The sequence below is a fragment of the Phocoena sinus genome, chromosome 3 (genome assembly GCF_008692025.1).
Source record: "Phocoena sinus isolate mPhoSin1 chromosome 3, mPhoSin1.pri, whole genome shotgun sequence".
NCBI lineage: Eukaryota > Metazoa > Chordata > Mammalia > Artiodactyla > Phocoenidae > Phocoena > Phocoena sinus.
This window is the reverse complement of record NC_045765.1, coordinates 77,448,426-77,475,889: the sequence shown is the minus strand read 5'-3', so window position 1 is coordinate 77,475,889 and position 27,464 is coordinate 77,448,426. Positions and strand designations below refer to the sequence as shown.

Genomic DNA, 27,464 nt, shown 5'->3' with positions numbered 1-27,464 from the left:
GAAGCTGTGCTGATGTAGATACTACTAAACATAGAATAGTTTGCCAATAGAGGCCTCACCCCTCCCACTCCACATCATTGTTTTCTTTTATTACAAGAGTAGGCTCATTGAAAGCATCCTTGTCAGTGGGGTGGCATATACATTACTTAAGCTTTGAGCTATACACGTTTAGGTGCCACGTGTCTTTAAGAGTTGCCTGGGAAAACTCCCTCACCAGCTCTTGAGAACTGTGGGAAGTTGCAGCTCACCTATTGGAGGATTGAGTGGGATAAACCCCTGGTCCCATGGAGAGATGAGTTCTGGTGCAGTTCCTCCTGCTGGAGAAAGAGAGCGCCCAGACTCAATTTGTTTATTTTCCAGGCAATCCAGAGTGAATGCCCAGGATCATTTTAGGAAAATTCTATGGTGTTTACTACACCATACTGTGTTACCAGAGTATTAAAAACTTCTGTTTTTAATAATATTTGTTTCTTACATATGAAAGAAACCAAAAAATAGTTCTATAAACAATTTGAATTGGACACTGTTAGAGTGATTCAGCATTCTTTTTTTTTTAATTAATTTATTTTATTTATTTATTTTTGGTTGTATTGGGTCTTCATTGCTGCGTGTGGGCTTTCTCTAGTTGCGGCTAGCAGGGGCTACTCTTCGTTGTGGCGCGTGGTCTTCTCATTGTGGTGGCTTCTCTTGTTGCAGAGCACGAGCTCTAGGCACGCAGGCTTCGGTAGTTGTGGCACACGGGCTCAGTAGTTGTGGCTCCTGGGCTCTAGAGCACAGGCTCAGTAGTTGTGGCACACGGGCTTAGTTGCTCTGCAGCATGTGGGATCTTCCTGGACCAGGGCTCGAACCCATGCCCCCTGCATTGGCAGGTGGATTCTTAACCACTGCGCCACCAGGGAAGCCTGATTCAGCACTCTTAAAATCCTTTTCCTATCTTATTTTCATTGTTGAAAAGTCTGATTTACAGTCATTGGAAAGGTAATAATTCACTTTTCAGTTATTTACATTGCTTCTTCTTAATGATAAACCCAGGTAACAATTTGATGATACTTACCATTCTAATTTACATGTTCTTTTGACCTCTCGGCAGTCCTCTTGGGAGGCATTATTGTGTTTGGAGTTAGGTGGTATGGGTTTAAATATTGGCTATGTCATCTAACAGTTCTATATCTTTGAGCAAATTACTTAGGCTTATTCATCCCCAATTTTCTTGTCTGTAAATGTTGATATTCATACCTACCTTGCCAGCATTGTTTTAAGAATTGGAGCTAATGTATATAAAGCAGTCAGCACAGGGCCTAGAAGATAGCAGACACATTGTTATTACTTACTTTATAGTGGTGAAGAAAGTATTTTGGAACTCAAGTACTTAAAGTCAGAATTTTGGAGCTAGAAGTAACTTAAAATTTATTTTTTTCCCCTTCAAAGTAGGTTTGAGAGAGTGAAAAACTCAGGTTATGTTGGTATTTTTCTTTGGTTTAAGGTGAATTCCTTATTTCTCAGTGTAGAATAGTAGGTTTCAGGGAGGGATTGGATATAGAGGAGAAGAGTTCCTTTTGAGCTTGGTTTTTCAAACATTTTTTTCTTTAAAAATTAAAAAAAAAACTTTTCACATTGAAATTATTTCAGACTTAGAAAAGTGGCAAATATAATGCAAAGAATTTTTGCATACTGTATCTTCATCCAGATTCCTCAAATTTAACATCTTCCATAACCTCAAGTAGGTAATTAAAATCAGGAAATTTACATTGATAGAATACTATTATCTAATCTGTAGATCTTATTTAAAATTTGCCAGTTGTCCCATTAATGTAATTTTTCTTGTTTAGAGTTCAATTCAGGTTACATAGAGTGTTAGTTTTCTTATCTCCTAAGTTTCCTTTACTCAGTTATAGTTCTTCATCTGTCTTCCATTCATGTCTTTCTTACCTTGATCCTTTGAAGAGTACTAGACAATTATTTTTATTTTTATTTTTTTTGCGGTACGCGGACCTCTCACTGCTGTGGCCTCTCCCGTTGTGGAGCACAGGCTCCGGACGTGCAGGCCCAGCGGCCATGGCTCACAGGCCCAGCCTCTCCGCGGCATGTGGGATCTTCCCGGACCGGGGCACGAACCCGTGTCCCCTGCATCGGCAGGCAGACTCCCAACCACTGCGCCACCAGGGAAGCCCTGGATTTGATGTTTCTTAATGATTAAATTCGGATTATGTATTTTCGAATATCACAAGTGATGTTATGTCCTTCTCAGTGCATCATATTCAGGAGATACATGATATCATTTTACCCCATTACTTGTGGTATTTATTCTGATTCCTTGGTTAATGAGGTGCCTGCCAGGTTTACCTACTTAAACTTCCATTTTCCCTTTGTGCTTAGAAGTATCCTATGGGGAATAATTTTGAGTATATAAATATCCTTTTTCTAATCATAATTTGGTCATTACTTTTAGCATCTGTTGATGATTCCTGCCTGAAAGAATTATTGTGGTGTTTGCCAAATAGTGATTTTCCCATCATGATTTCTATACTTATTAGTTGCTATTCTGTAAGAAAAAGCTAAGATTTTTATTCATTTTATTTTGTTTTAAGTCTGTTCAAGATAGCAATTGTACCATATTCAATTATACACAAGAGAATATCTTTCAAGGCCAAATACCATTAAAAAAATCAACTTTTGCTTGGAAGTTTAAATGGAGTTCTAACAATTGATGTCAATATGAGTTTTTTAAATGTTCTTGGAGTAGCTTCTGTGCACCAAAAGAAATAATGCAGAGGCTACTTTCATTTTCTAAATTAATATTTGATATATTAGCCTTATAAATTCAAAACCCTACTTCTTCCTTAGATGTCTAAATCCAACATACAAATCATATTAAGTCACTTTAATGGAGAGACTACAATGTAATTAAATTTCCTATAGTACAAGAAGTCTTTGCACAATACTGTTGTTAATTTGGGTGATAAAAGTATGGACAGTTAAAATTTTTGCTTTACACTTTTATGTATTTTCTAAATTTTCTGAATAATCACCTCTTACTACATTAAAAATAAAAGATGATTTTTGTTGTTGTTGAAGGGAGTATCTCTAGTGAATAAGAGTGTGGGTTCTGCCATGAGACTTTCTGGATTTTAGTGAAGACTCTCCTACCTAACTGCTGGTAGTTAGTTAACTTTGTACTTTAACTTACTCTTCTGCAGATGGTTGATAAAAAGTACCTGCCTTATGGGATTACTGTGAAGGATTAAACAAAATAATCTATTTAAAGCACTTGGAACAATAGCAGTGCCATAATAGTATATACTCAATAAGTGCTATTATCATTGTTAGCTTTTAAATTTTTAAAAAAATTTTATTTAAAAAAATAGAAAGAAATAAATCACACAATATGAATCATTGAGTTCTTTAAGAACTCTTAAAGAATCATTATGACATCAATATAGAAGACAGTCCTTTCATCAACTCTTAATTTTTTCATATTGAAGTCAAGAGTTTAATATGTCTAAATTAACTGGTACATAATAAATGCACAATAAATGTCTCTATTTTTACTGTTAGAAAAATATCCGTCCTCATGGGCACATTAGTGTCTAGGTCAGGTTTAGTGGAAATCCAGTTCAGAATCCAGTCATAGGCTAGCCCGAGTGCTACTTACACACCTTAAACACCATACATTAAAAAGATTCTGAATATTATATGCAACAGTGCTGTATTCATAGTTGTTCTTCAAAGCTAATTAATCTGATTTTAAGTTCAGTCTGTATTCCCTAGCTTTCTTGGTACATTTTTGGTGGTATTTTTTGATTCCTTACTTAAGCTAAGCCAGTATCTCTCTAGAACATCTTGCTGCTGACTGAAAAACAATTTTTTTAGATCTCTTGGCATATTCCTAAATTTATGCCTTCTTTTCTTGGGCTTAAGACTTTTCCTGTCTTATAACATGTCAGTTTAACATTTACGTATTTTATTTAATATTATAGATTAGAAACAGTAAGAGCAATTCCTCCTGAAATTTAACAGAATTCCCCAAACCCAGAAAAAAAAATTTTTTTTCCCCTAGAAACTCTAAAGGAGAGCCTGCCAAATAAGTGATATTGCTTAAGGATATTTTTGTGGAATTTATTTTATCTAGTGCACATTTTTATTTTTGCATCTGTGTATAGTATTATAATACTAGCTAAAATATATTGAGTACTTTTTTTGGTGAGATACTGTTCTAAGCCATTTATATTTATTATTTAATCACTAAAACAACTCTATGGCATAGGCACTATTATTATACCCAAATGAGGCTTAGAATTAAATAACTTGCCCTAGATTTCATAGTCAGAGGCTAAGCTGGAATTTTAGTAGAATACTAAGTACTCTTAAGTACTAAGCTGCTTTGGAATAGATTCCTGTTACCCTTTGTGATCCAGGCATATAAATTTGTAATTAAAGGTAAAGGAAACACAAGGAAGTTTTGTTGATAGAAGGGCACAGGGAAGGGAAACTCTGTTTATATGTGGATATGGCATTTTTCTGAATATCTCTATCTTTTATATTTACTTTTGGAAAACTATGTAATTATTAAAATGAAGGAAAACTTAAAATATTATTCTTAATAAATTAAAAGTAATTTTTCTTCCACCAGCCTTTGAATTCCCAAGGCCAGAGATTAATGAGTAGCTACTTAGTAGATAACAGTTATATTGAAATTGACTTTAAACTTTTATCATTTAAAAATAAAACACAAGAGGGTGCCATGTACCATGTTACTTCTAGTTTTTTAGTCTTTTTATCTTTCTCTTTGTGAAATATAATGCAACAGCAGTTTTATTATTTTTTTGGTTGTCCTGGCTAGAACCCCCAAGGCCCATTAATTTGTTTTTCTTAATTTCTTAACTTCAGTTTGTAGATTATTAGTTTTGTATTGACCTTGTCCATGTAACGAATCAGCAGTGTATATCTACCTTGGGGCTCTAGATTCTAATAACGTTAAGTAATTCTTGCTAACTCAAAAGAAAATTAATGGAGAGTTTTTTGAAGTGGGTTTTTAAGTTTTCATCCAAACTTAGCATTTGAATGCCTTAAATCTTAAGAATTCTTTCCCTAAGTTAAGAACATGTAGTTGTAATGATATTTTGCTGCAGGGCACTTTTTTAAAAAGTATTTACATTTTTCATACTTGGTATTGTTCTGTTTTAAATATTGACAGCCTTTTTTCTTTCTAAGTTAGTAAGCAAATCCCAAAAACTTGGACACCACAGTATGTAGTTACCTTGCTTTTATATCAGTGTTTATTAGTAGAATTAGAATGTTCTCTTTCTGTTTTAATTTTGTAATCATACGTTTTGAACAGCCAGGTAAATAGTACTGGCTTTTGTTTAGTTGATGTGTTTTGGGCAGTGTTCAGCACTTTATCTAAATTATTTAACTAAATCTTTAAGATAATCCAGAAAGGTAGATAGTTGTATAACTATTTTATAGTTCTGATATTTGGAGGAGTTGAGTGACTTAGGCTCACATAGCTAGGTAGTAGCTAAGGAGGAATTTGAAGTCAGGTCTTTGTGGTTTCCTCACTGCTTTGCTATACTGCCTCTATAGACAGCTCATATTTTTTGTACATTATAGTTCACCAGTGGCACATTCAATGCTACCAAGAAATTTTTTTCTCTCTTTGTCAGATATAGTCTATGTTCAGTGGGTTCCACTGATCCTTCATAAGTAACACATAAGTGAAGGGAAACTATTCAGACAGCATTTTCACCAAGATAGTCATCTTCTGATGGTTAAGAAAGAATGGCTACAGTATATGGGTAATCAAACCAGTGGATCTGGAAAAAGTAAACATGAAAAAATAAAGCCATACTGGAAACTTTATTCTGAATAGTAAGTTTAATAATAATTTTAAATTAAGAAAGACCACCTCACACCACATACGAAAATTAATTCCAGATAGATTTGGTCCAAACATGAAAAATAAAACCATGAAGCTTTTGTTTTCTTCTGGGAGAATATCTTCCTGACCTTGCTATAGGCAAAAATTTCTTAAATTGGACCAAAAAAAAGATTAACCATAAAGGAAAAAAGCTGATAAGTTGGACTATATTGAAATTTAAAGCTTCTGTTCTTCCGAGAACATTATTAGGAGAATGAAAAGGCAAGTCAGAGTAGGAAAAGGTATCTGTAATATGTGTGTATGACAGGACTGTATCTAGCTATGTAAAGAATTTCTATACATCAATAAGAAAAAGACAGGTAATGAGCAGAAGTCTTGAACAGAAAAATGAGCAGAAGTCTTGAATAGACATCATGAAAAAGGATATCAAAATGGTAAATATGAAATGGTGGTCCATCTCTTTAGGCTTCAGGGAAATACAAATGAATATCACAATGACAGACCACCACACACCCATAAGAATGACTAAAATTAAAAGATTGACAACATACAGGGTTGACAAGGATGTGGCACTGTGGGAACTCCCATATACTATGATTTGGATTGTAAATTTTTTTTTTTAATGGCTGTGCCACACGGCTTGCAGGATCTTAGTTCCCTGAGAGGGATCAAACCCGCACCCCCTGCAGTGGAAGTGTGGAGTCTTAACCGCTGGACTGCCAAGGAAGTCCCTGGATTGTAAAGTTTTATAATTGCTTTGAAAACCTATCTGCTCCATGGCCCAGTGATTCTACTTTAGGTATACATTCAGTAGATATGTGTATATATGTTCACTAAAAGACTTATATAAGAATTAGTATCAGTACTAATTGTAATGGCCCCATGCCGGACCCGAATTTCTGTCAACCATGGAATAGATAAATACATTGTGGTATATTTCTGCAATAGCACACTGTATAACAACAAGAATGAATGAACTGTTATACTCATATTATGTAACAAAATAAATAAATCTCGCAAACAAATCAATGAATAGAAGAAGCCACTCATATGGTTCCATACTGTATGATTCCATTTAAATACACGGTTGTCCCTTGGTATGGTAGTTGGTATCTGCCGGGAATTGGTTACAGGACCTGCTGTGACCAGAATCCGTGGATGCTCAAGTCCCTTACAGTTGGCCTTCTGTATCTGTGGGTTCCGCATCCCTGGATTCAGCCAACCATGGGTAGTATAGTACTATATTTATTGAAAAAAACTTGTTTCTAAGCATGCGCGCAGCATCGGACCCACACAGCTCAAGCCCAGATTGTTCAAGGGCCAATAGTAGTTCAGAAATAGACAAAATATATCTTTAATGTTAGAAAGCAGGGTAGTTACCCTTGATGTTGATAGTTGCCTAATGGAGTATGAGCGGGCTTCTACAGTGCTGGTAATAGTCTAACACCTGAATATTAAGTGCTGGTTACACAGGTGTACTTACTTTGTGAAAATTCATCAGGTTGTACATTGTTACCATTTGTGTACTTTTTTTATTATTGAGGTATACTTGGCTTACAATATTACATTGGTTTCAGGTGTACAACATAATGATTCACAATTTTTATAGACTATACTCCATTTAAAGTTATTATAAAATATTGGCTATTATAAAATATTGGCTATATTCCCTGTGCTGTATAATATATCCTTGTAGCTTACTAATTTTATACATAGTTGTTTGTACCTCTTAATCCCCTACTCCTATCTTTCCCCTCCCCCTTCCCTCTTCCCACTGGTAACCACTAGTTTGTTATCTATATCTGTGAGTCTGTTTCTGTTTTGTTATATTCATTCATTTGTTTTATTTTTTAGATTCCACATGAAGGTGATAACAGACAGTATTTGTCTTTCTCTCTGACTTATTTCTCTATGCATAATACCCTCCATGTTGTTGGAACTGGCAAAATTTCATTCTTTTTCATGGTTGAGTAGTATTCCTCTCTCTCTCTCTCTCTCTCTCTCTCTCTCTCTCTCTGTGTGTGTGTGTGTGTGTGTGTGTGTCAGTGTGAGTATAGCACGCCTTTATCCATTCATCTGTTGATGGACACTGAGGTTGCTTCCATATGTTGGCAGTTGTAAATAACGCTGCTATGAACATTGGGGTACATGCATCTTTTCAAGTTAGTGGGGTTTTTTTCTTCAGCTGTATACCCACCCAGGAGTGGAATTGCTGGATGATATGGTAGTTCTGTTTTTAGTTTTTTGAGGAACCTCCGTACTGTTTTACACAGTGGCTGCGCCAATTTACATTCCTACAAACAGTGTGGTGTACTTTTCTGTACGTATGTTATACTTCAGTAAAAATTTACTGAAGGATAGAACTTAAATGGTTTTATTTCCTGTAACTTATTTAACTATGAGTTTATAAATGTATTCAGACCACTTCCATGTTAGAGATACTGTGTCAAAAATAAATTCATCTTTCTCAATGGGAAAATTTTCTCTTTTGGACTCCTCAAGAAGTCAGTATTTGTTAAATGCTTATTCTTTGTTCAAGCAGCGTTATCCCATTCTATCCTCATAACAAGAACGTGTTATAAGAAGAAGAAAAATGAGTCAGAATTAGAAATAGAATGAATAAAGTCATTTCATGGACCACGTCACCAAGACCTTGAGGAGAAATAGATGAAGTTGGGAGTTTGGATAGGTACTCAACAATATATATTTTCTACTTATCACACAATTGAAACAAACTAGGCACTCACTTGAGGATTACCTTTGTATGCACCACACTTGGTCATCTTAATAACTTGCCTTGTCATAAATGAAACTATGTATAAAACTGTATATTCTTGGTTACTACTGATCTTTTATTTCTCCTGATCTAAGTCAAGGATCAACAAATTACATCCTGCAGGTCAAATTCAGCCTGCTACCTGTTTTTATAAATAAAGTTTTATTGGACTAGAGCCATGCTCATTTGCTTATGTATTGTCTGTGGCTGCTTTTGTGCTATACTGTATGGCCCACAAAGCCTAAAATTAAAATCTTTACTCTCCAGCCCTTTGCAGAGAAAGTTTGCCAACCCTTGGTCTAAGACAATGTTGATCATGGTCATATAGTTAAATACATTGTTTCACCTGTCTTATTCATCTACATTGATGCCAGGAAGGAGCCTTGGATTGTGGATCTGTGTAAATTGGCCTCAGATTGGAGTAGTTATAGCAAGAAGCCTGTTGTTTAGATTCTATTCTGTCCGGTAGGATCACCTATGAATACAGTGACCATACATTTCAGTTTGCTTGGAACAGTCCTGGTTTACATCTGTTGTTCCAGGTTATTATTATAGTACAATAACATTGCATACTGTTATTATAATATAATAATTAGTAGATGCTCTCTTTTACTCGTAATACCCCCCAGTTCGAATGATAAACTTACGGCCATTCTATCTGTGAAAATTACCACTGAGAAGGGTAGTGGATACAGAAATAGTGATAGAATCGTGACAACCATGCAAAGTGGAATTTAAGAGATTAATTTTTTTTTTTTTTTTTTTGCGCTACGCGGGCCTCTCACTGGTGTGGCCTCTCCTGTTGTGGAGCACAGGCTCTTGACGCGCAGGCTCAGAGGCCATGGCCCACGGGCCCAGCCGCTCCATGGCATGTGGGATCCTCCTGGACTGGGGCACGAACCAGTGTCCCCTGCATCGGCAGGTGGACTCTCAACCACTGCACCACCAGGGAAGCCCTAAGAGATTAATTTTTGAAAGTTTGTATCAGAGGTCCCCAAGACCATCTCAGTGATTTGCTAGGAATCACAGGACTCAGAAGTTGCTATGTTTATGGTTAGGGTTTATTACAGTGAAAGCATACAGAGTAAAACCATCAAAGGCACATGAAGGGAAGTATGGAGGAAACCAGGTGCAAGCTTCCAGGTGTTGTCCCTTTCTACTGGAGTCACACAAGATGTGCTTAATTCCCCCAGAAGTGATATGTGATGACATGTGCAAAGTGTTCCAAACTAGGCAACTCACCCTAGCCTGGGTTTCCAGGATTTTTATTGGGGGTCAGTCACATAGGCATGTGACACCTCCATGACTGACCTTGGTTACTTAAGCTCCAGAACCTCAGAGAAAAAATATGTTCATTGTAAATCACACTGTTAGTATAAACTGTCTGCTCACACTGGTACTGTGTGGCCCAGGGCCTCAAGCATGCAGAAACACTCTTCTCAGACAGAACTTTCCAAGGGCTCAGAGCTCAGTTCCCAGGAACTAGCCAAAGGCTCGTCTGAAAACAGGCCATTTTGGGAAACATATAGGGGTTGAACAACCCAGGCTTACTGAGTTAACCCTTTCCCACACAAGGTCATACAAGGTGTTTGAACCAGAGTTTGAGTCCAGGTAAGTCTGATTCCAGAGTCTGTGCTCTTTCCGTAAGTTTAATTTTTAGTGATCTTTTATACTGATTTGCTAATTAAAAATTATTGGCTATATTAGATGTGCTTGAGACTTGGACTGTGCCCATCTAGCTTGATAGATACTTATGGCAAGCTTTCTTGTTTCCTCATATGAAGATAGGGAGCCTGATTTGAGTATTTTTCAGTATTTTTGTAAGTAATGGTGCTAACAATTTTTAGGTCTTAGTACTTTTCAGTGAAGTTTATTTTGTTTATTGTATTTCATTTATTAATGTATTGAAAAATAGTTTAGATGTACAGGCTATAATTATTCCTTTTGCACTTAATACAGTTTTTAATTTAAAAAAGAAATGTGATAATAGAGTTAGAAGTTTTAATTCACAATTAAGAATTGTCTGCCTTATAGGTAATAGATTTGAATGAACTTATTCAGTTCTCAAAAGCTTTTAACCTTTTTTCTTTTCTTTAGGTATTTGTGGAAACATTAGACAAGTGTTTTGAAAACGTCTGTGAACTGGATTTAATTTTCCATGTAGACAAGGTACAGTTTCTACATTATCAAATTTTCTAAGCTTTTTATCTTAGAAAAAAATGTTAATTTGTTAAAGTAAAAATAGATTTAGTGAATAATACTGTTTTTATTCCTTTATTCAATTCATAAGTATATTTACTCTGAGCCAGGCATGGTGCTTAGTGAAGAAGGTTCAGACCCTGGCCTAGAGGAATTCACATCTAGAGGAGGACAATGGGAATGGAGGAAATTATATTTAAACTAGATTTTTTTAGGGATTAGTAGATATTTCACAGACAGAAAAGGAGAGGATGACTCTACAGGCAGAAATATAAAATACATGCTTTTTGTGAGGGAAGGATTTGATATTGATCATGAGGCCTTAAAGTACCTTTAGTGACATGGATTTTGGGCTTCATTCTGAAGCAATTTAGTTTTTTAAAACAAGTTTCTATTAACATTATTGTTGCCTTGTTTGTTCATTTTTTGCGGGGGCAAGATAATTGTTTTTTTCTGTGTTAAGGATTTTGGATTGGTAGGTGGGAGATTAAAGTCAAGGAAATCAATTAAAAGTCTATTGCAGTAGTCCAGAAAGAAATGAACTAAGGCAGTAGAGTAGGGATGAAAGAAAGTATATAATTGATAGGACTTGATGGCCTATTGAAAGGAGGTGAGAGAAAGGAAGAATGACTGAAATTCTATAGCCAGTTTTACTGGGTATTGGGGATAGGAAATTTACGAGGAAGAGATTCCACTTTTGCTATATATAGATTTTTTTTTTCTCTATAAGTTCATATAATGTAACAGGCTGTTTTGAATGGTTAAGCCATTGAATAAAATTGTCTGGAAATAATCTGAAAATTTTAGCAAAAAATTGTGATTTTTAAAAATCAGCTTTATTGAAGTGTAATTTACACACATGAAAATTCAGTAGCTTTAAGCATACATTTGCCTAAGTTTTGGCACGTGCATTTAGTTATGTAACCATTACCACAATCAAGATACAGCACAAGGAATGCATTATATTATTTGTGAACATCAAAAGAATACATTTACTATTAGCTGGTCCTTTAGATCATATTTCTCATTTACTAAATGATTTAATTTCATATATTGACTCATTTTGGATATAGAACTTAAACTTGATACTGTAAGAGAATTATTTTAGTTTTCTACTGCTTTTCTCTATTATCTGTCTTATGCTGTTCGCACTTACAAAGACTCCTGTTATTTTTAGGCATTAAGGTTCACGATATTCTAAAGTATGTTTTGGTACATGGTTAAAATGTTTAAAATTCTATTTTTAAAATGACTGCTCAAAGATCACTAGATTATATGTTGCATCTAGCAATTTTTTGAGAAAATTGAAGATTCTGTTGTAAAATATTGTAGCAAGAGTAAAGTTGTCACATTTGTAGCAGAGAATAAAAGTTTTCCTTAATAGGAAAATTAAGCTCTACATATATACAACTTCCATACATGATACACAGTGTTTTTAAAACTTCTATTTTATGTTAATATATGTCCATTTTAGAAAAATCAGAAAGTATAAATAAGAGGAGAATAAATAGACACTATCTCAATTTCAGAGATTGACTAGTATTAAAAGATAAACTGAGGCACACTAAAAATTTTAAGAGTTTATTTGAGTAAAAATTGATTCAGATTGGTCAGCACCAAACCAGAAATGGTTAGGAATACTCCGCTGACAGGAGCTAGGGGAAAGACGTTTATAGAGAAGAGGCAGAAGCAAAGCAAGGGAATTATCTGATTGGCTATTGCTTAAGCACCTATATTATTTGGGAAAGCCAAGTTGGCTGTTTGTGATTGGTTGTTCTTACGTGTTGATTTCTTAACCTTGAGGCATTTTAGGCTGAGGTTGGGCTTTGCTTATGTATTAGAGCTGCCTCAGTCTAATCGCCTCCTTTTTTTAATTAACACTAGTGTTAACATTTTAGAGTATGTGTATTTCTAGACTTTTTTGTACAAATGAGTACTGAAACAAATATGTCTTTAAAAAATCAAAAATAGGACCACATATGTAGTCTGTATAGCCTGTTCATTTCACACAACAGTGTATCACTGTTTTGAAACCTGCTAGAATTAGCTGGCCTAAACTCTTGTTTTAATTTTTTTTCAATGCAATGAGAAAAAAGCTTCAGTATAACAAGAGTTAGAGACCAGTAAAATAGACACTTCCTGTCCCTGTACTCTCTGTCTAAAACAATGCTAGTCTTGTTTTCAGCCCTTCTATGAAAGTAGGCTTGTTTTCAACTTTCAAGCAGCCCTGGACCTTCCAACAGTCAGAGATCTCCTAAATAGCTCAACTCATTTCTTCCTAGGAGCAAATACAGAGTTTTGTACGCAGTCCTCTGTGTGCTGTTATACTACACTTGGATAGAGGGAAGGAGGAAGTTGTAAAGAATACCCCTTTTGTTATCAGTCAGGATGGGCTAGTTTATGCTGCGGTAACAATATCAGAGTATTTCTAATTCACACAGTATGTTTATCACGTCCCACATGCTGTCAGTCTGGAATCCATGGTGACAAAGCTGCCAGTATCTGGAAAATCATCAGTTTTTATGTCAGAGAGAAAAGAGTTTTCATGGGTAAATTGATCTGCTTTTCAGACTATCACACATGATAGTTTTGCCAAATGTTTTGCCACTACAAGCATGGATCACTAACTTTCTAGCCTCCGATATAATAGTTTCCATGTGGCCTACTGCCCAACCCCTAAGTCAGTGTCTTTTCCTTTATTGTGATTGTTATCAGTTTCTCATTACAAACCTTCAAGTACTAATTTGTGTATCAGTCACATAAGCTAATATTTGTAGTCACCCTGAAGTAGTGGAACAGAACCCCCTGCCCAAAATTGATTTGGATGTAGAGACTGAAGATACCACACGTACACCAAGAGGATCTGATCTGAAAAGGTTTATCATTTACATAATAAACTTTTCGGGGGAAAACAAGGAACAGCGACTATCTTGGGGTTTTATGTGGTTAGGGGGTAGGGCTGGGTTGAGGGTTTCCACATTCAGGCCAGGTCTTGTGTAATTTAAACTGCCCGCCAGTGCAAAGGAAGGAGCACCTGGACTTTCTTATCAACTTGCCCACATGTGGGCAGAAGAGGAAGGGAGAACAGTGGGATTTGAAAGCTGTCAGCAGGCAGGCATCAAAAATGGAGTCAGACTCTATTACAGCTAAGTTACGCTGTGGTAATAACACCTAAAATATGAGTAACTTGGTTTATTTCTTACTTATACTGCATGGCCACTGTGGATTTGCTGGGAAGATCTGCTTATTTGCGCAACTGTGTTACCTGCCCATTTCCTGAACACTGTGGCTTTAATTGGGCAGCCCCAGGTTGTCACCACTACTGCAGCACAGCATCAAATCCCGGGGCAAAGATGAAAGAGCTAAGGATTTATAAAGAGCTTGGTTTGGAGCATGTATGACATGTATGGACAGCTATAGAAGTGCTCGGTCTACTCCTCCCTGCATTCCCCCCATCCCCCAAAAGATCAGGGTAAGGGAGATCTGATTGGAGGCCTCAGTGTCTTTCCTACCCTCCAGGCCAGGAGAATGAAGAATTAAGAGTGAGAGTGGAGAGGTTTCCTCTAGCCCAGTCCCTCTTAAGGAGTTTGATAGCCTATCCTTAAACCACAGGATACAGAGTGAGAGTCTCCTTTTCCTTTCACCACCTGAAGAACTCTAACCATTAAGAGTATCTCAGCAACCACACCTAAGTACCAGTGAGCCAACAGAGAAAAAAGAATGCCATCTCAACAGAGAGATGAGGAACAGGCTGAACAATCAGAACATATGCTCTGTGAAAAAGAACTACTACAGGAGATCAGTGAACACTTGAAATTTTAAAATGGTAAAAAGTGCTTAAGGAGATGCAATTCGAAAAGGTCTTCCTGGGGCTTAAAAATGTGTTTTCAACTACAGAGTTTAAAGAAGAGAATGGTCACAGTTGAGGCTTGAATTACAGATAGAAGATGAATGCAGGAAATAATCTCAAAGCATATAATTGAAAGATTAAGAGATAGAAAACATGAAGGAAAAGGTAAGAGAATATGAAGTATTTAGCATGTATTATAAAAGTATTTTGAAGCTGTTACCACCTGGGGGAAAGGAGAGTAGGGAATAACAGAGCATTTAGTAGGAAAACAAGGCATCTCAGCGATAGAAAGACTTGATATTTTACAAATAAGAATAAAGTCATATTTGATTAAAAGAGCAAGGAAAGAGATAGTTTTCATTAATAAAAATTATAAACAGTAGAATCTCTGATTTAAAAGGGGGAAATAATATAAATAAAATCTGATCAAGACAACCAATTTTGGGGGAAAGGGAAATTATTTAAAATAAATGTATTATTCAGTATAGTAAGTGTGAATTGAATGAAACAATCCATTAAAAGTCGGAGATGATGAGTTTAAAAAGGTACAGCTTTGGGGCTTCCCTGGTGGCGCAGTGGTTGAGAGTCTGCCTGCCGATGCAGGGGACATGGGTTTGTGCCCCGGTCCGGGAGGATCCAACATGCTGCAGAACGGCTGGACCCGTGAGCCATGGCTGCTGAGCCTGCGCGTCCGGAGCCTGTGCTCCGCAACGGGAGAGGCCACAACAGTGAGAGGCCGCATACCGCAAAAAAAAAAAAAAAAAAGTACAGCGTATATAGGAAAGACAGGATAAATTCTAGAGTATTTCCCTTTATTAACCAGTTTCCATAACATTTGGTTCCCCAGTAGTCACCAGAAGTGATCATGGAATTTCTTTTTTAGTACCCTTGTGACATACGAATTTTAACATAATTGATTTGTTTTAATCCACTGTGGATATTATTCTTTTTGATGCTCAAATTGCCCTGTCTTTGGCCAGTGGGGGAACCCCTTCACGTTGTCTTCTGGATTCTTTTGACATGACCCCTCTCCCCCTCCATGACTTTGATAGTTGCTTTGTGTTCTGGTACAACTAGGTGTTCCAGATTCACTTTATTTATTTCTGGCTCTAGATATGTTATCAGTCATTCCTTCTAGGAGCCCTGATTTTTTTTTTTTTAAGTGGGAAATGGTATGGAGAAATCATAGTCTGGATGGAGGTGCTTGTGATTATGAGGTTGATCATTGTTTCTCCACCTTTTCTATGGGCAGAGCGTCTTATGTATTTTTTGCCTTAGCCCTCATGTTAGTGTTCTCTCTGTAAGGTTCCTTTTAGTGGATGATGATGTATAGAAATGACAGTCCTAGCAACATGTATGCTAGTTGGTAGAGGTGTGATTATTACTTCTGGTTCTCAGTGAACCAAGCTAGGAAATAGATGTATGTACACACACACACACACACACACACACACACACACACACACACCTGCCTATTTCTATATCTTTATATATATTAAAAATCATTGAGTTCTTCTTAATACCCCAGCGTCTAGTGCAACTCTACAGAATTTATTCTAGCCTTCATCTTTTCCATATCTGCACTTCTCTGACAGTGAGAGATTATTCTCATTCCTATTGTTTGTATTATTGTTAATGCATTTACTTAATTTGCTTAATCCTTCCTTTCTATAACCCAGCTCCTGGCTGGGCCATTCAAAGCCAGACATGCAGGGCTTCACCCTCACCTGCCAGCACTAGTCAAATGCTTGGCACCCCCCTTCTAGTGAGCAAGTTGTTAGAAAGTCAAACCTGATAAAAAAAATTGCAGTAAATAAAAGTACTTTTTAAAAACTTAGATGATTTGAAAAAGAAATTAATGAAATTTCTAGAAGAGAAAAATGTCAAAATTAAAATTTTCAGTGGATGGATTTAAACATAAACATATCTGAGTAAATAGAAAGGTAGAATACATTGTCCATAATGCAGCATAAAAGGACAAGAAAGCCTGAAAATGTGAAATATAGTTTACAGGTCAGGGAAGATAGAGCAAGAAATATCTAATGAAAAAGAGAGAAAGAACGAGGCATATTCAATATCTGAGTATCTAATGGCCGAGAATTTTCCAGAATTAATGGAAGATGCCAATCCACAGATAAAAGAATCACAAGCAGAATAAATAAAAAGAAATCTACACATAGACTAATGATAGTAAAATTGAATAGCAGAGAGAGAGCTCTTAAAATCATCCAGAAATAAAAGACATATTACTTTCACAAGAGCAGTGGTCAGACTGGGAAGTGAATTCTCAACAGCAACCACAGAAGTTAGAAGATGTTGTGTTGAAAGAAAGTAACTGTCAACTGTAGTTCTAAAATTAGCAAAACCATCTTTCAAGATTATGGGTGAAATACAAACATTATTTGAGAAATAATGAGGGAATTTGCAACCAGCAAGCCTTTGGACTAAAGGAAATTCTAAAGAGGGCAATTTACATGGAAAGAAATCTGAAATATAAGGAGTGAGTTGAAGAGGGAAGAAGAGCAAAGAAAGAAGTAAATTTGTGGGTAAGGATAAAAGAACATTGACTCTTAAAGTACTTATGAGATTAAAATGAAAAAAAATTGTAGCATTAAAATACAAGTCAACAATAACACGTAAGCCAGGAATATTTTAAGGTCTTTTTTCTTTTTTTTTTTTTTTTTTCGGTACGCGGGCCTCTCACTGTTGTGGCCTCTCCCGTTGTGGAGCACAGGCTCTGGACGCACAGGCTCAGTGGCCATGGCTCACGGGCCCAGCCGCTGCACGGCATGTGGGATCTTCCCAGACCGGGGCACGAACCCATGTCCCCTGCATCGGCAGGCGGACTCTCAACCACCGCACCACCAGGGAAGCCCCTAAGGTCTTTTAATGAGCATCCATGACCCTTATGATAAGCAGCCTTTAAAAAGGATTTCTGTATAATCAACCCAAAATATAGAATAGCAAGTAGAACAGCTTTCTAGTTTTTCAGACTTGAATATTTTGAATTTTCCGATTTGAAACATTCATATTCAGTGTGAGTATAAAATGCATTGTGTAACGAAATAGAATCACTCTTACCTATTACTCTATTTATTTATTTTTGTTTTTTGTTTGGCCACACAGCACGGCTTGTGGGATCTTAGTTCCCCGATCAGGGATTAAACCTGTGCCCCTGCAGTGGAAGCACTGCATCCTAACCACTGGACCACCAGGGAATTCCTTTACCTGTTGCTTTAAATTACTATACCACTGTTGCTTTCCATTGGTCAGCAATTAACAAATGCCTCATTATTATTAGTATATTATAGTATGTTAAAGTATGTTATATACTTAACCTTTCTATTTTGTCTTGAAAATTTTATCAAAATTTTGATGGCTAACAAAATATACTCTTAATTCCTTTCAAAATTACTTACAAAATTGTCATACTTTAGACTTCTCTTTCATGATATAATATTAAAGAAGAGAGAAGTTTGTGTGGGGATTATGCTCTTTAGCAGGAGAACCTGCTCAACTGCATCAATCTCAAGATATCCACATACCTGTAGCACTGATTATTTCCTTAGCAAACACTTTCTTCAGGTTAATGATATTATCAAGTGAAAGTTTTGTTTTGTTTTGATTTTTTGGCTGTGTTCATTGCTGCATGCGGGTTTTCTCTAGTTGCAGCGAGTGGGGGCTACTCTTCATTGTGGTGCGCGGGCTTCTCACTGCAGTGGCTTCTCTTAGTTGTGGAGCACGGGCTCTAGGCGCACAGGCTTCAGTAGTTGCGGCACACAGGCTCAGTAGTTGTGGCTCGCTGGCTCTAGAGCTCAGGCTCGGTAGTTGTGGTGCAAGGGCTTAGTTGCTCCGCAGCATGTGGGATCTTCCTGGACCAGGGATCGAACCTGTGTCACCTGCATTGGCAGGCGGATTCTTAACCACTGTGCCACCAGGGAAGTCCCCAGGTGAAAGTTTTGATTTATATAACACTTTGATATGTCAGCTATCCTGTTGGAGAATAATTATACAAAAATTTAATATATTTTTAGATTTAATGAAGTTCTGATAAATATATTTTGAGAGGATGTATTTCTGAAGCTAAGCTTCTTTTTTTAAATGTTGGTAGTGACTCCAGTAAAACCCAAAGACATCCATTTTCTTACTTAAATTTTTTCATTATAGCTTTTATTTATAAATACCCATAGAGCTAAAGCATGACAAGAAAATATCATACTTTGTTAAAAATGCTGATTTTCTTTCACATTTTAACATTTTTGAGATCAGTATGCATTTACAATTCTATAGCTTGCCATAATTTTTTTTTACTTTTTCTGGTAGTTACATTTTATTTTTTAAATTTATTTTCTTTTGCCACATTGGGTCTTCGTTGCTGCGCACAGGCTTTCTCTAGTTGCAGCAAGTGGGGGCTACTCTTTGTTGTGGTGCACGGGCTTCTTCTTGCGGTGGCTTCTTTTGTTGCGGAGCATGGGCTCTAGGTATGCGGGCTTCAGTAGTTGTGGCACGAGGGCTCAGTAGTTGTGGCTCATGGGCTCTAGAGTGCAGGCTCAGGAGTTGTGGTGCACAGGTTTAGTTGCTCCACGGCATGTGGGACCTTTCCAGACCAGGGCTCGAACCGTGTCCCCTGCGTTGGCAGGCGGGTTCTTAACCACTGCGCCACCAGGAAAGTCCCTAGAGCAGTGGAGTAGGTCGCTCTGTCCTCCCACTGGTCTGGCAACAGCAGATGGGTGGGAGGCAGGCATCTGAAGACCCCATGCGTACCTTGCCCCCAACAGCCCTCTGCTTGGCCGCTACCCTGGCGGGGTTGAGGCAGCGAGGTTGGCTGCTTGTCATAATTTAATTGTCAGCACTTTTCCTTTTCAGTGGTATGTAAAGTAATGATGTTTTTTATGATCAATTGTACTTACATTTGAAGAAATATCAAAATATGAAGTGAGGTTTAGACCATTTAGAATTATAAATACAGGTATTAATAGATTACTTGAGGTACATTATTTAAATTTTTATTAGAAAATACATGTATTAACATTTTATTATCAAATTAGTAAGAGTATGACCCACAGGTACATAAATGGAAATTTGCTAACATATTTAAAATAATGTGTCATTTCATCAAAATCAGTTATTTTCTTAATAATAAAAAAAACATTTCTTACAGTATTATGGACTTTAGAGTAGACTTATAACTCTGCTTTGCCTCCCCTTCAACCCCTTTTAAAACTCCTGTTCAGTTTTCTTTTTCAAGAGGAGAAGAGGGAGGTGTTCCTTGCAAAACACATTTTACAAAATATTTATTGAGTGCTTAACACTTTGCAGGGTTATGTGAAGAATATGTCCTTACCCCAGTCCTCAAGTAATTGTTTTAGGAAGATGTGTGGTGTCTGTCTGCCTGTGTCTGTGTCTTTGTCTGTCTCACAGACACAAACCATTAACATTACAGTGTTATTCATATATTTTGTTATTTTAAAATTACAATAATAATACTTAAATTTCTTGAAACAAAGAAGTCAAATAGTACTGAAGGCTATATGATTAAACATGAAAGTTCTTCTTACCTTGTCCCCTTCCTTATACCTATTAACCGCTACCCCACTTCCGTGAAGTAATTTCTCTTAATAGTTTGTCTAGGTAGGCTTCCAGACTTTCTTTCTATATGTTTCCAAAGATATGCATAGTTCTCTTGGTTCAGTGAGTGATAAAGCATGTTTTTATTTCACATAATGTTCTATGCCTTGCTCTATTAACTTCATCTCTCTTTAGATCCTTCCATATCAATATATATGTATCAGCTTTATTCTTAAGTGAAATATTGTGTAGAACGTATATGCCATATTTTACTTGACCACCCCTGTAGTAAGATATTAATGTAGTCAAATTAAAAGATGTTTGGTGCAAAGGACCTCATTTCTAGCATAAATTATAGCAAAGTAGCTTTATTCTTTGAAAACAAGTGACAATCCATAGAAAGGGCTCTATGTAATTTGACTTCCTTTCATTTTTTTGTTTTTAGATGCTCGGTTCTGCCTGGTTGACCTGTAACTGTTAAAAAGTGAAATGTAGGACTTCCTTGGTGATCCAGTGGTTGACTCCATGCTTCCAATGCAGGGAGGGTGGGTGCGATCCCTGGTCGGGGAACTAAGATCTCACATGCTGTGCAGTGTGACAAAAAAAACAAAACAAAACAGTAAAAAGTGAAATGTATTTGATTTAATCTTCATTTACTCTCCAATGGTTATGTAGGCTTTACTCAACTAAGATGCTGCTGTCTGTAAGCACTGTATGTAAATATTTAATAAATATGGTTTACTGATGGGGTAGTTAGACTAAGTACAAAAAATGCCGTGTTCTTTTAACTTTTGAATTTTAAGATAATTGAGATAAATGATTTTGAAGAAAGAAGTGTTGGCATCTAATATTTATTAGATGCCAACTGTGTGCATTATAATATTTTGTAAATAATAATAAAATAATATAGAGACCACTTAATCTTATGTGTTACAGTAGTTTTAAGCCAAAGTCTCAGGTTCTGCATTGACACATAAAAAGACTTCTTGTTTAACACATGTAAAAAGTGGCGTGCTTCTCTTATCACTAACAAATATTCAACACCTTTGAGCTACCTCTTAAATAACTTAAATAGGGGCTTCCCTGGTGGCGCAGTGGTTGAGAGTCCCCTGCCGATGCAGGGGATACGGGTTCGTGCCCCGGTGCGGGAAGATCCCACATGCCACGGAGCGGCTGGGCCCGTGAGCCATGGCCACTGAGCCTGCGTGCCTGGAGCCTGTGCTCCGCAACAGGAGAGGCCACAACAGTGAGAGGCCCGCATACCGCAAAAAAAATAATAATAATAATAAATAAATAAATAAATAACTTAAATAGGTACATGGCCATTGCCTTTAATATTGTTCCCTGAATGATCTCTCTTACTCTTTAGGAAGGTGTTTTTTTTTTAAGTAATATATGCTCATGTTAAAAGTTTTCAAAACAAATAAACAAACAAACAAAAACTATGAAAGAAAGCTAAGTCTCCTTTCTTCCTCAGTCCTCCAATCCCATTCTTTAGGCAACTACTATCTATTAAAAAAATATTTGCAGCACATTATATACCTATTGGAATGGCCAAAATCCAGAATACTGACAACGCCAAATGCTGGTAAGGATGTGAAGCAACAGGAATTCTCATTCATTTCTGGTGTGAATGCAAAATGATACAGTCACTTTGGAAGACAGTTTGGCGATGCCTTAAAAAACTAAACATACTCTTATCATGCAATCCAGCAATCGTGCTCTGTGGTATGTACCCAAAAGAGTTGAAAACTTATGTCTATACAAAAACCTGCACATGGATGTTTATAGCAACTCTTTTCATAGTTGCCAAAACTTTAAAGCAACCAAGATGTCCTTCAGTAGGTAAATGGACAAACAAGCTGTGTTATATTCAGTCAATGGAATTTTATTCAGTGCTAAAAATAAATGAACTATCAAACTATGAAAAGACATTGAGGAACCTTAAAATGCATATTACTAAGTGCAAGAAACCAATCAGAAAAGGCTATATACTGTGTGATTCCAACTATATGACATTCTGGAAAAGGTAAAACTATGCATATACTGAAAAGATTAGTGGTTGTCAGGCTTGGGGAGGGAGGGGGATGGGTGAATAGGTGGAGCATAGAGGATATTTAGGATACTCTGTGTGATACCATAATGGTAGGTATATATCATATTTATCCAAACCCATAGAATGTACACCACCAAAAGAGAGCTCTTGAGGTAGACTATGACTTTGGGTGATTATGATGTGTCAGTGTAGGTTCATCAGTTGTAATATATTTACCACTCTGGGTAAGCTGTGTATGTCAGAGGCCAGGCTGTATGTATGGGAAAGTTTCTGTACCTTCCTCTTAATTTTGTTGTGAACCTAAAACTGCTCTTAAAAAAATAAAGTCTTTTTTTTTCTAATTATTTTCGTGCCTTTCCAAAATTTTTCTGGGTATATCCAAGTGTGTGTAATTTTTTTAGTATACCTCAGTGGGACCATATTATAGATATCGTTCTGTTCCTCTCATTTGTTCATTTAATAACTTACCAATATTTCTGAGGAATCTGTATATTTCTCATTTTTAGGTGTGTGATAATAGTGTAGATTCACCGTTTTAGTTTTGTATTTTTCTTTGCTCTTACCAACAGTTTCATTGATCATTCTTATTCTTGTACATATATCTGGCTCCAGTAACTTTTATTATTTTATTAACTCATAATGCTCATTTTCTCTTGCCTCTAACTTTCAATTCAGTTGGTTTTTTTGTCATTCTTTTTTTTTCCCCATTTAACATCTTTATTGGAGTATAATTGCTTTACAATGGTGTGTTAGTTTCTGCTTTATAACAAAGTGAATCAGTTATACATATACATATATCCCCATATCTCTTCCCTCTTGCGTCTCCCTCCCTCCCACCCTTCCTATCCCACCCCTCTAGGTGGTCACAAAGCACCGACAATTCAATCTTTATTTTCTTGTAGAACTGTGGGAATAATGTGTGCAATGTGATCTCATTTGTGTACATTAGATATATACACACACACATATAACAAGTATATGCATAACAAGTTTTCTAGAAGGATATATAAGATACAATTAACTGTGATTATCTTTAGAGGGACCTAATAACAGAAGCAGAGGATGGTAGAGACTATTTTTATATATAAGTTTCTGTATGGCTTATATTGTGATTTAAAAAAATAAAAATGAAATTTAGAAGTTACGGTCTATGTCCAGAAGAAAAAGGCAAAAATACAGTTAGTGTGGTATTTGTCACTTTTTAAACACTTAAATACCTATAAAAATTCATAAGAGAGAGTGAAAACTCGTTGAACTTTTTGGTGAACATCAAAGCAGTTTAGTAGATGAGTTGTATTATAAGCAAATTGTTACCCTTTTATTTCCATAAAAATCTGTTTTAAGTAAAATTTATAAATACTGAAATATGTCAACCATATGAGTTAGGGCTAAGCTAAAAGCAGAGCTTTATCATCCTCTTTCTCATATTAAGTCTGCCAAAAATTCTTCTCAATTGTTGGAACATGAATTTTTCTATCAGTAGACATGTTCACCTTCTTAATTTCCCCTCCTCATGTGACATACCTTACTTTGGACACCATAACCTGAATAGCATTGGAGTAGCCTCCCAATTAATAGTTCTCATTCCCACGATGTTTATCTCCTTAAATTTCTTATTTATTTATTTCAATTTATTTTATTTATTTATTTTTGGCTGCGTTGGGTCTTCGTTGCTGTGCGTGGGCTTTCTCTAGTTGCAGCGAGCAGGGCCTACTCTTTGTTGCCTACTCTTTATGTGGGCATCTCATTGTGGTGACTTCTCTTTGTTGTGGAGCATGGGCTCTAGGCATGCAGGCTTCAGTAGTTGTGGCATATGGGCTCAGTAGTTGTGGCTTGCAGACTCAGTAGTTGTGGTACACAGGCTTAGCTGCTCTGCAGCATGTGGGATCTTCCCGGACCAGGGCTCGAACCCGTGTCCCCTGTATTGGCAAGCGGATTCTTAACCACTGTGCCACGAGGGAAGCCCTCTCCTTAAATTTCTACGTAACGTGTTGTACCTCCTCACTGAGAATACACTCTTTAGGCATTTATTATCTTTATAATAAGTGAGATTATGTTTAAGAATTTAGCTCACAGGCCCTTCAATACTAGTTTCTGTCTCTTCTGGATCTGAACTGGCTTTCATAGGAATTATTTTTACTTTAAGGACAAATTTACATTCATTTCTTAGAATTTCTTACATACGACCCACATTTGTAGGCTGCCCATATTTTGTTACCTCTAAAGTTGGTAGATATTTCAGTATTACTGAAATCTGTAGTTTCCACCAATCTAGTGCTTGTGTTCTGAGATGTTTCGAAAGGCAATAGTACAATGTATATGTAGGGATGAACCCATAAGAAAGCCTGAGCAAAACGGGGGTGGTGGAGTTGTTACACTTCTATCAGCATATAAGTCACGCTATTGCATAAGAATTTGTTTTAAAAAGAAAAGAGGAATTTCCACTGCTAAAACAGAAGTTTTAATGAATCTCTGTCCCCTGGCCATGGCCTTTCTTTCTGAACACTTTTTATGCATACAGTACCTATTAGCTATTATAAGGGAATTTTATTTTATCACCTAGTTATCTTCTTGACCTTTAATTGAATTTTCGTAGATTATGATTTGCTGTATCAATTTCATTTATTATTGTTAACAGAAGAAAGCAAAGTATTGGACTTGGATCACTCAGATTTAGGTTTGAGTCATTGATTTGCCACATATTAGCTTATGCGTCTTGAGTGAGCTGGTTTATTCTCTCAGCTGTAACAAAGGTTAATGTGAGAATTAAATCAGATACTGTAAGTGCAGCATCAAAACAGAGTTTTAATAAATGGTATCTAGTAACAGAAAAGATAGTAGTAGAAGTGATGATATTTAGCACTATTGTTTAAAACAATTGTAGCTTCTGGTTTTGTTTGCTAAGGAAAAGTAATTTCTGTAATTCTTCAAAATTGGTATGTGAGGTGTCCATCTTTCCAAAATGAAACATTAATAAATAATAGGAATTTTAAAAATCATGAGTACATTTGCATGAAAACTTAAAAAGGAATGAAAATCAATCAGTATAATTATATATTTAATTTTTAAAAGTTTTTGTTTAAAATACCTATTAGGTTTTATTTTTTAAGCACCTATTAGGTGCTTCACTTGAATTTATTTAATCCTTATGATAATTCTATGAGGTACCCATACTATTTCTACCTCTCTTTTACAGATAAGGTAACAGAGAGGTCAAGTAACTAACTTCTGAAGGGTATACAACTAATAAGTGATAGAGTCAGTATTTATACCTTTCTAATTTCAGAGTCTCCATTCTTAATGCTGCCACATTGCTTTTTAAAAATTATAGCACAGTATACTGTTCTGTGACACTCCAGCTTTGACTTGGTGATTTTTGATCCAGTAAAATACCTTATGACAAAACACCTGGGTTATAGTTTTTCTCCCCAATGGAAAATGTTGTTTTTTGTCATTGTAAGATGTATTTGATCATAAAAAATCTGAGTAATTAGATATATAGAGAGGGCTTTGGGGTAAAAGCGTTATTAAAGTACCTATGATATAATGAAACTTTTACTTCATTTTAAATCTAGAGCTTGTAGGAATGCCACATAGCCTCATTGAGTACCTTGAGCATAAAACAACTTAATAATTACAGACTAAGAATCAGGTATAAAAGGCCCTTATGGGTCATTTTTTTTTTTTAGCATTAATCCTGATACTATCATGGTAGCTAATGTTTATTGATTATTTACTTTGTTTTGCGCACTTCCATGGTCACTGACCTCACTTAATCTTTCCATCAGTCTGTGAAGGAGATACTATTATTATCTCTGTTTTACAGCTCATTAAACTAAGATTTAAAGAGGTTTGTATAATTGCCTAAGGCTTCACAGTAGTGACATAAGTGTATTATGAGTCTTCACTCCAAATTATTTTTGTTTTACAGCTCATAAAACAGCAGTACTTGAAAGAAAAATTACTGGGATCATGAAACATTCTTATAGTGAATTTTCTTTCTTAGGTTCACAATATTCTTGCAGAAATGGTGATGGGGGGAATGGTATTGGAGACCAACATGAATGAGATTGTTACACAAATTGATGCACAAAATAAACTGGAGAAATCTGAGGTAAGAATGGAAAGTGCTTTAGTTAATGAAGGTAGTAAGCATGATCATAAATTATGCATGATTTGTAGCTTTCACTGTTTGTCCTTCAGTATCACCCTTTAGGTACAGCTGGTATGCTTATTCAATTTTAAAAAGAAGTGGAATATACACATTTTAGTATGTTAAATGTTCTGTGACCACTACCCACCAAATAGTTTTGTGTATTCTTTTAGCCACAGTCGTAATTGCTTTGGGTAATGAATAAAATTCCCAATTCTTGTTGCTTAAAAAAGAAATTATGAATAATGCAATCAATATTTGTTATTAAACCTTAGTCATTAATTATCAAGGAGGTCTTAGAACTGGTTTTCTAAAGATATATAAATTTAGTGTTTTATAAAACTATTTCTGCAAAAGGAAAGGAGAGAAAATGGAATTCTCATAAAGAAGTAATGTTATAATGGGTGCTTAGTAGGCCTGAGTGCACATTGAAAAAAGAAATTCAATGCTCTAATCTTTTAATTCTGGATCCTTCCCAAAGGTCACTGACAAGTTAGCTAAATCATACATTCCATATAATGATACACGTATTCATGGCTTTTATTGCATTCTAGAAGAGAAAGATTTGGTTAGTTATATACAGCTAACTTTGTGCTGCTAAATTGAGTGAATGAAGACCAACCAGCAGTTTAGCCTTTTGTAAAACTCTACTTTAGAATTGTATGACTCTTCCCTCAATAACAAGGCTGAATATCAGTACCAGGTGCTGTAGCTGAGCCTCTCAAGTTTACATGATTTTGGTTGTTTCTTATTGCTATACAGAAATTTAGAAAGATGAATAGTCTTGATATCTCATTCAATACTACACATGTTTGAGGATACTCTTACCTTTGGTATTTATAGTCATAATGCAGAAAACTAATTTTATTTATAATTATTAGTACAGTTATTTGGTTGATCTAAAGTAAATATTACTATAAAAGCAGAAAGATATTAAAAATATGCTAGCATTAATTTACAACAGGTGAGTTCTGAAGAATTTTT

At 35.9% G+C, this 27,464-nt stretch overlaps 1 protein-coding gene across 1 annotated transcript in view; it reads left to right on the top strand.

Moving 5' to 3' along the window:
- Positions 1-27,464, top strand: part of AP3S1 (adaptor related protein complex 3 subunit sigma 1) — a 70,728-nt gene that overhangs the window by 33,910 nt on the left and 9,354 nt on the right. The window contains exons 4-5 of the mRNA XM_032626589.1: positions 10,752-10,823; positions 26,334-26,441. Coding sequence (XP_032482480.1) covers positions 10,752-10,823; positions 26,334-26,441 — 180 coding nt within the window. The remainder of the gene's footprint in view (positions 1-10,751; positions 10,824-26,333; positions 26,442-27,464) is intronic.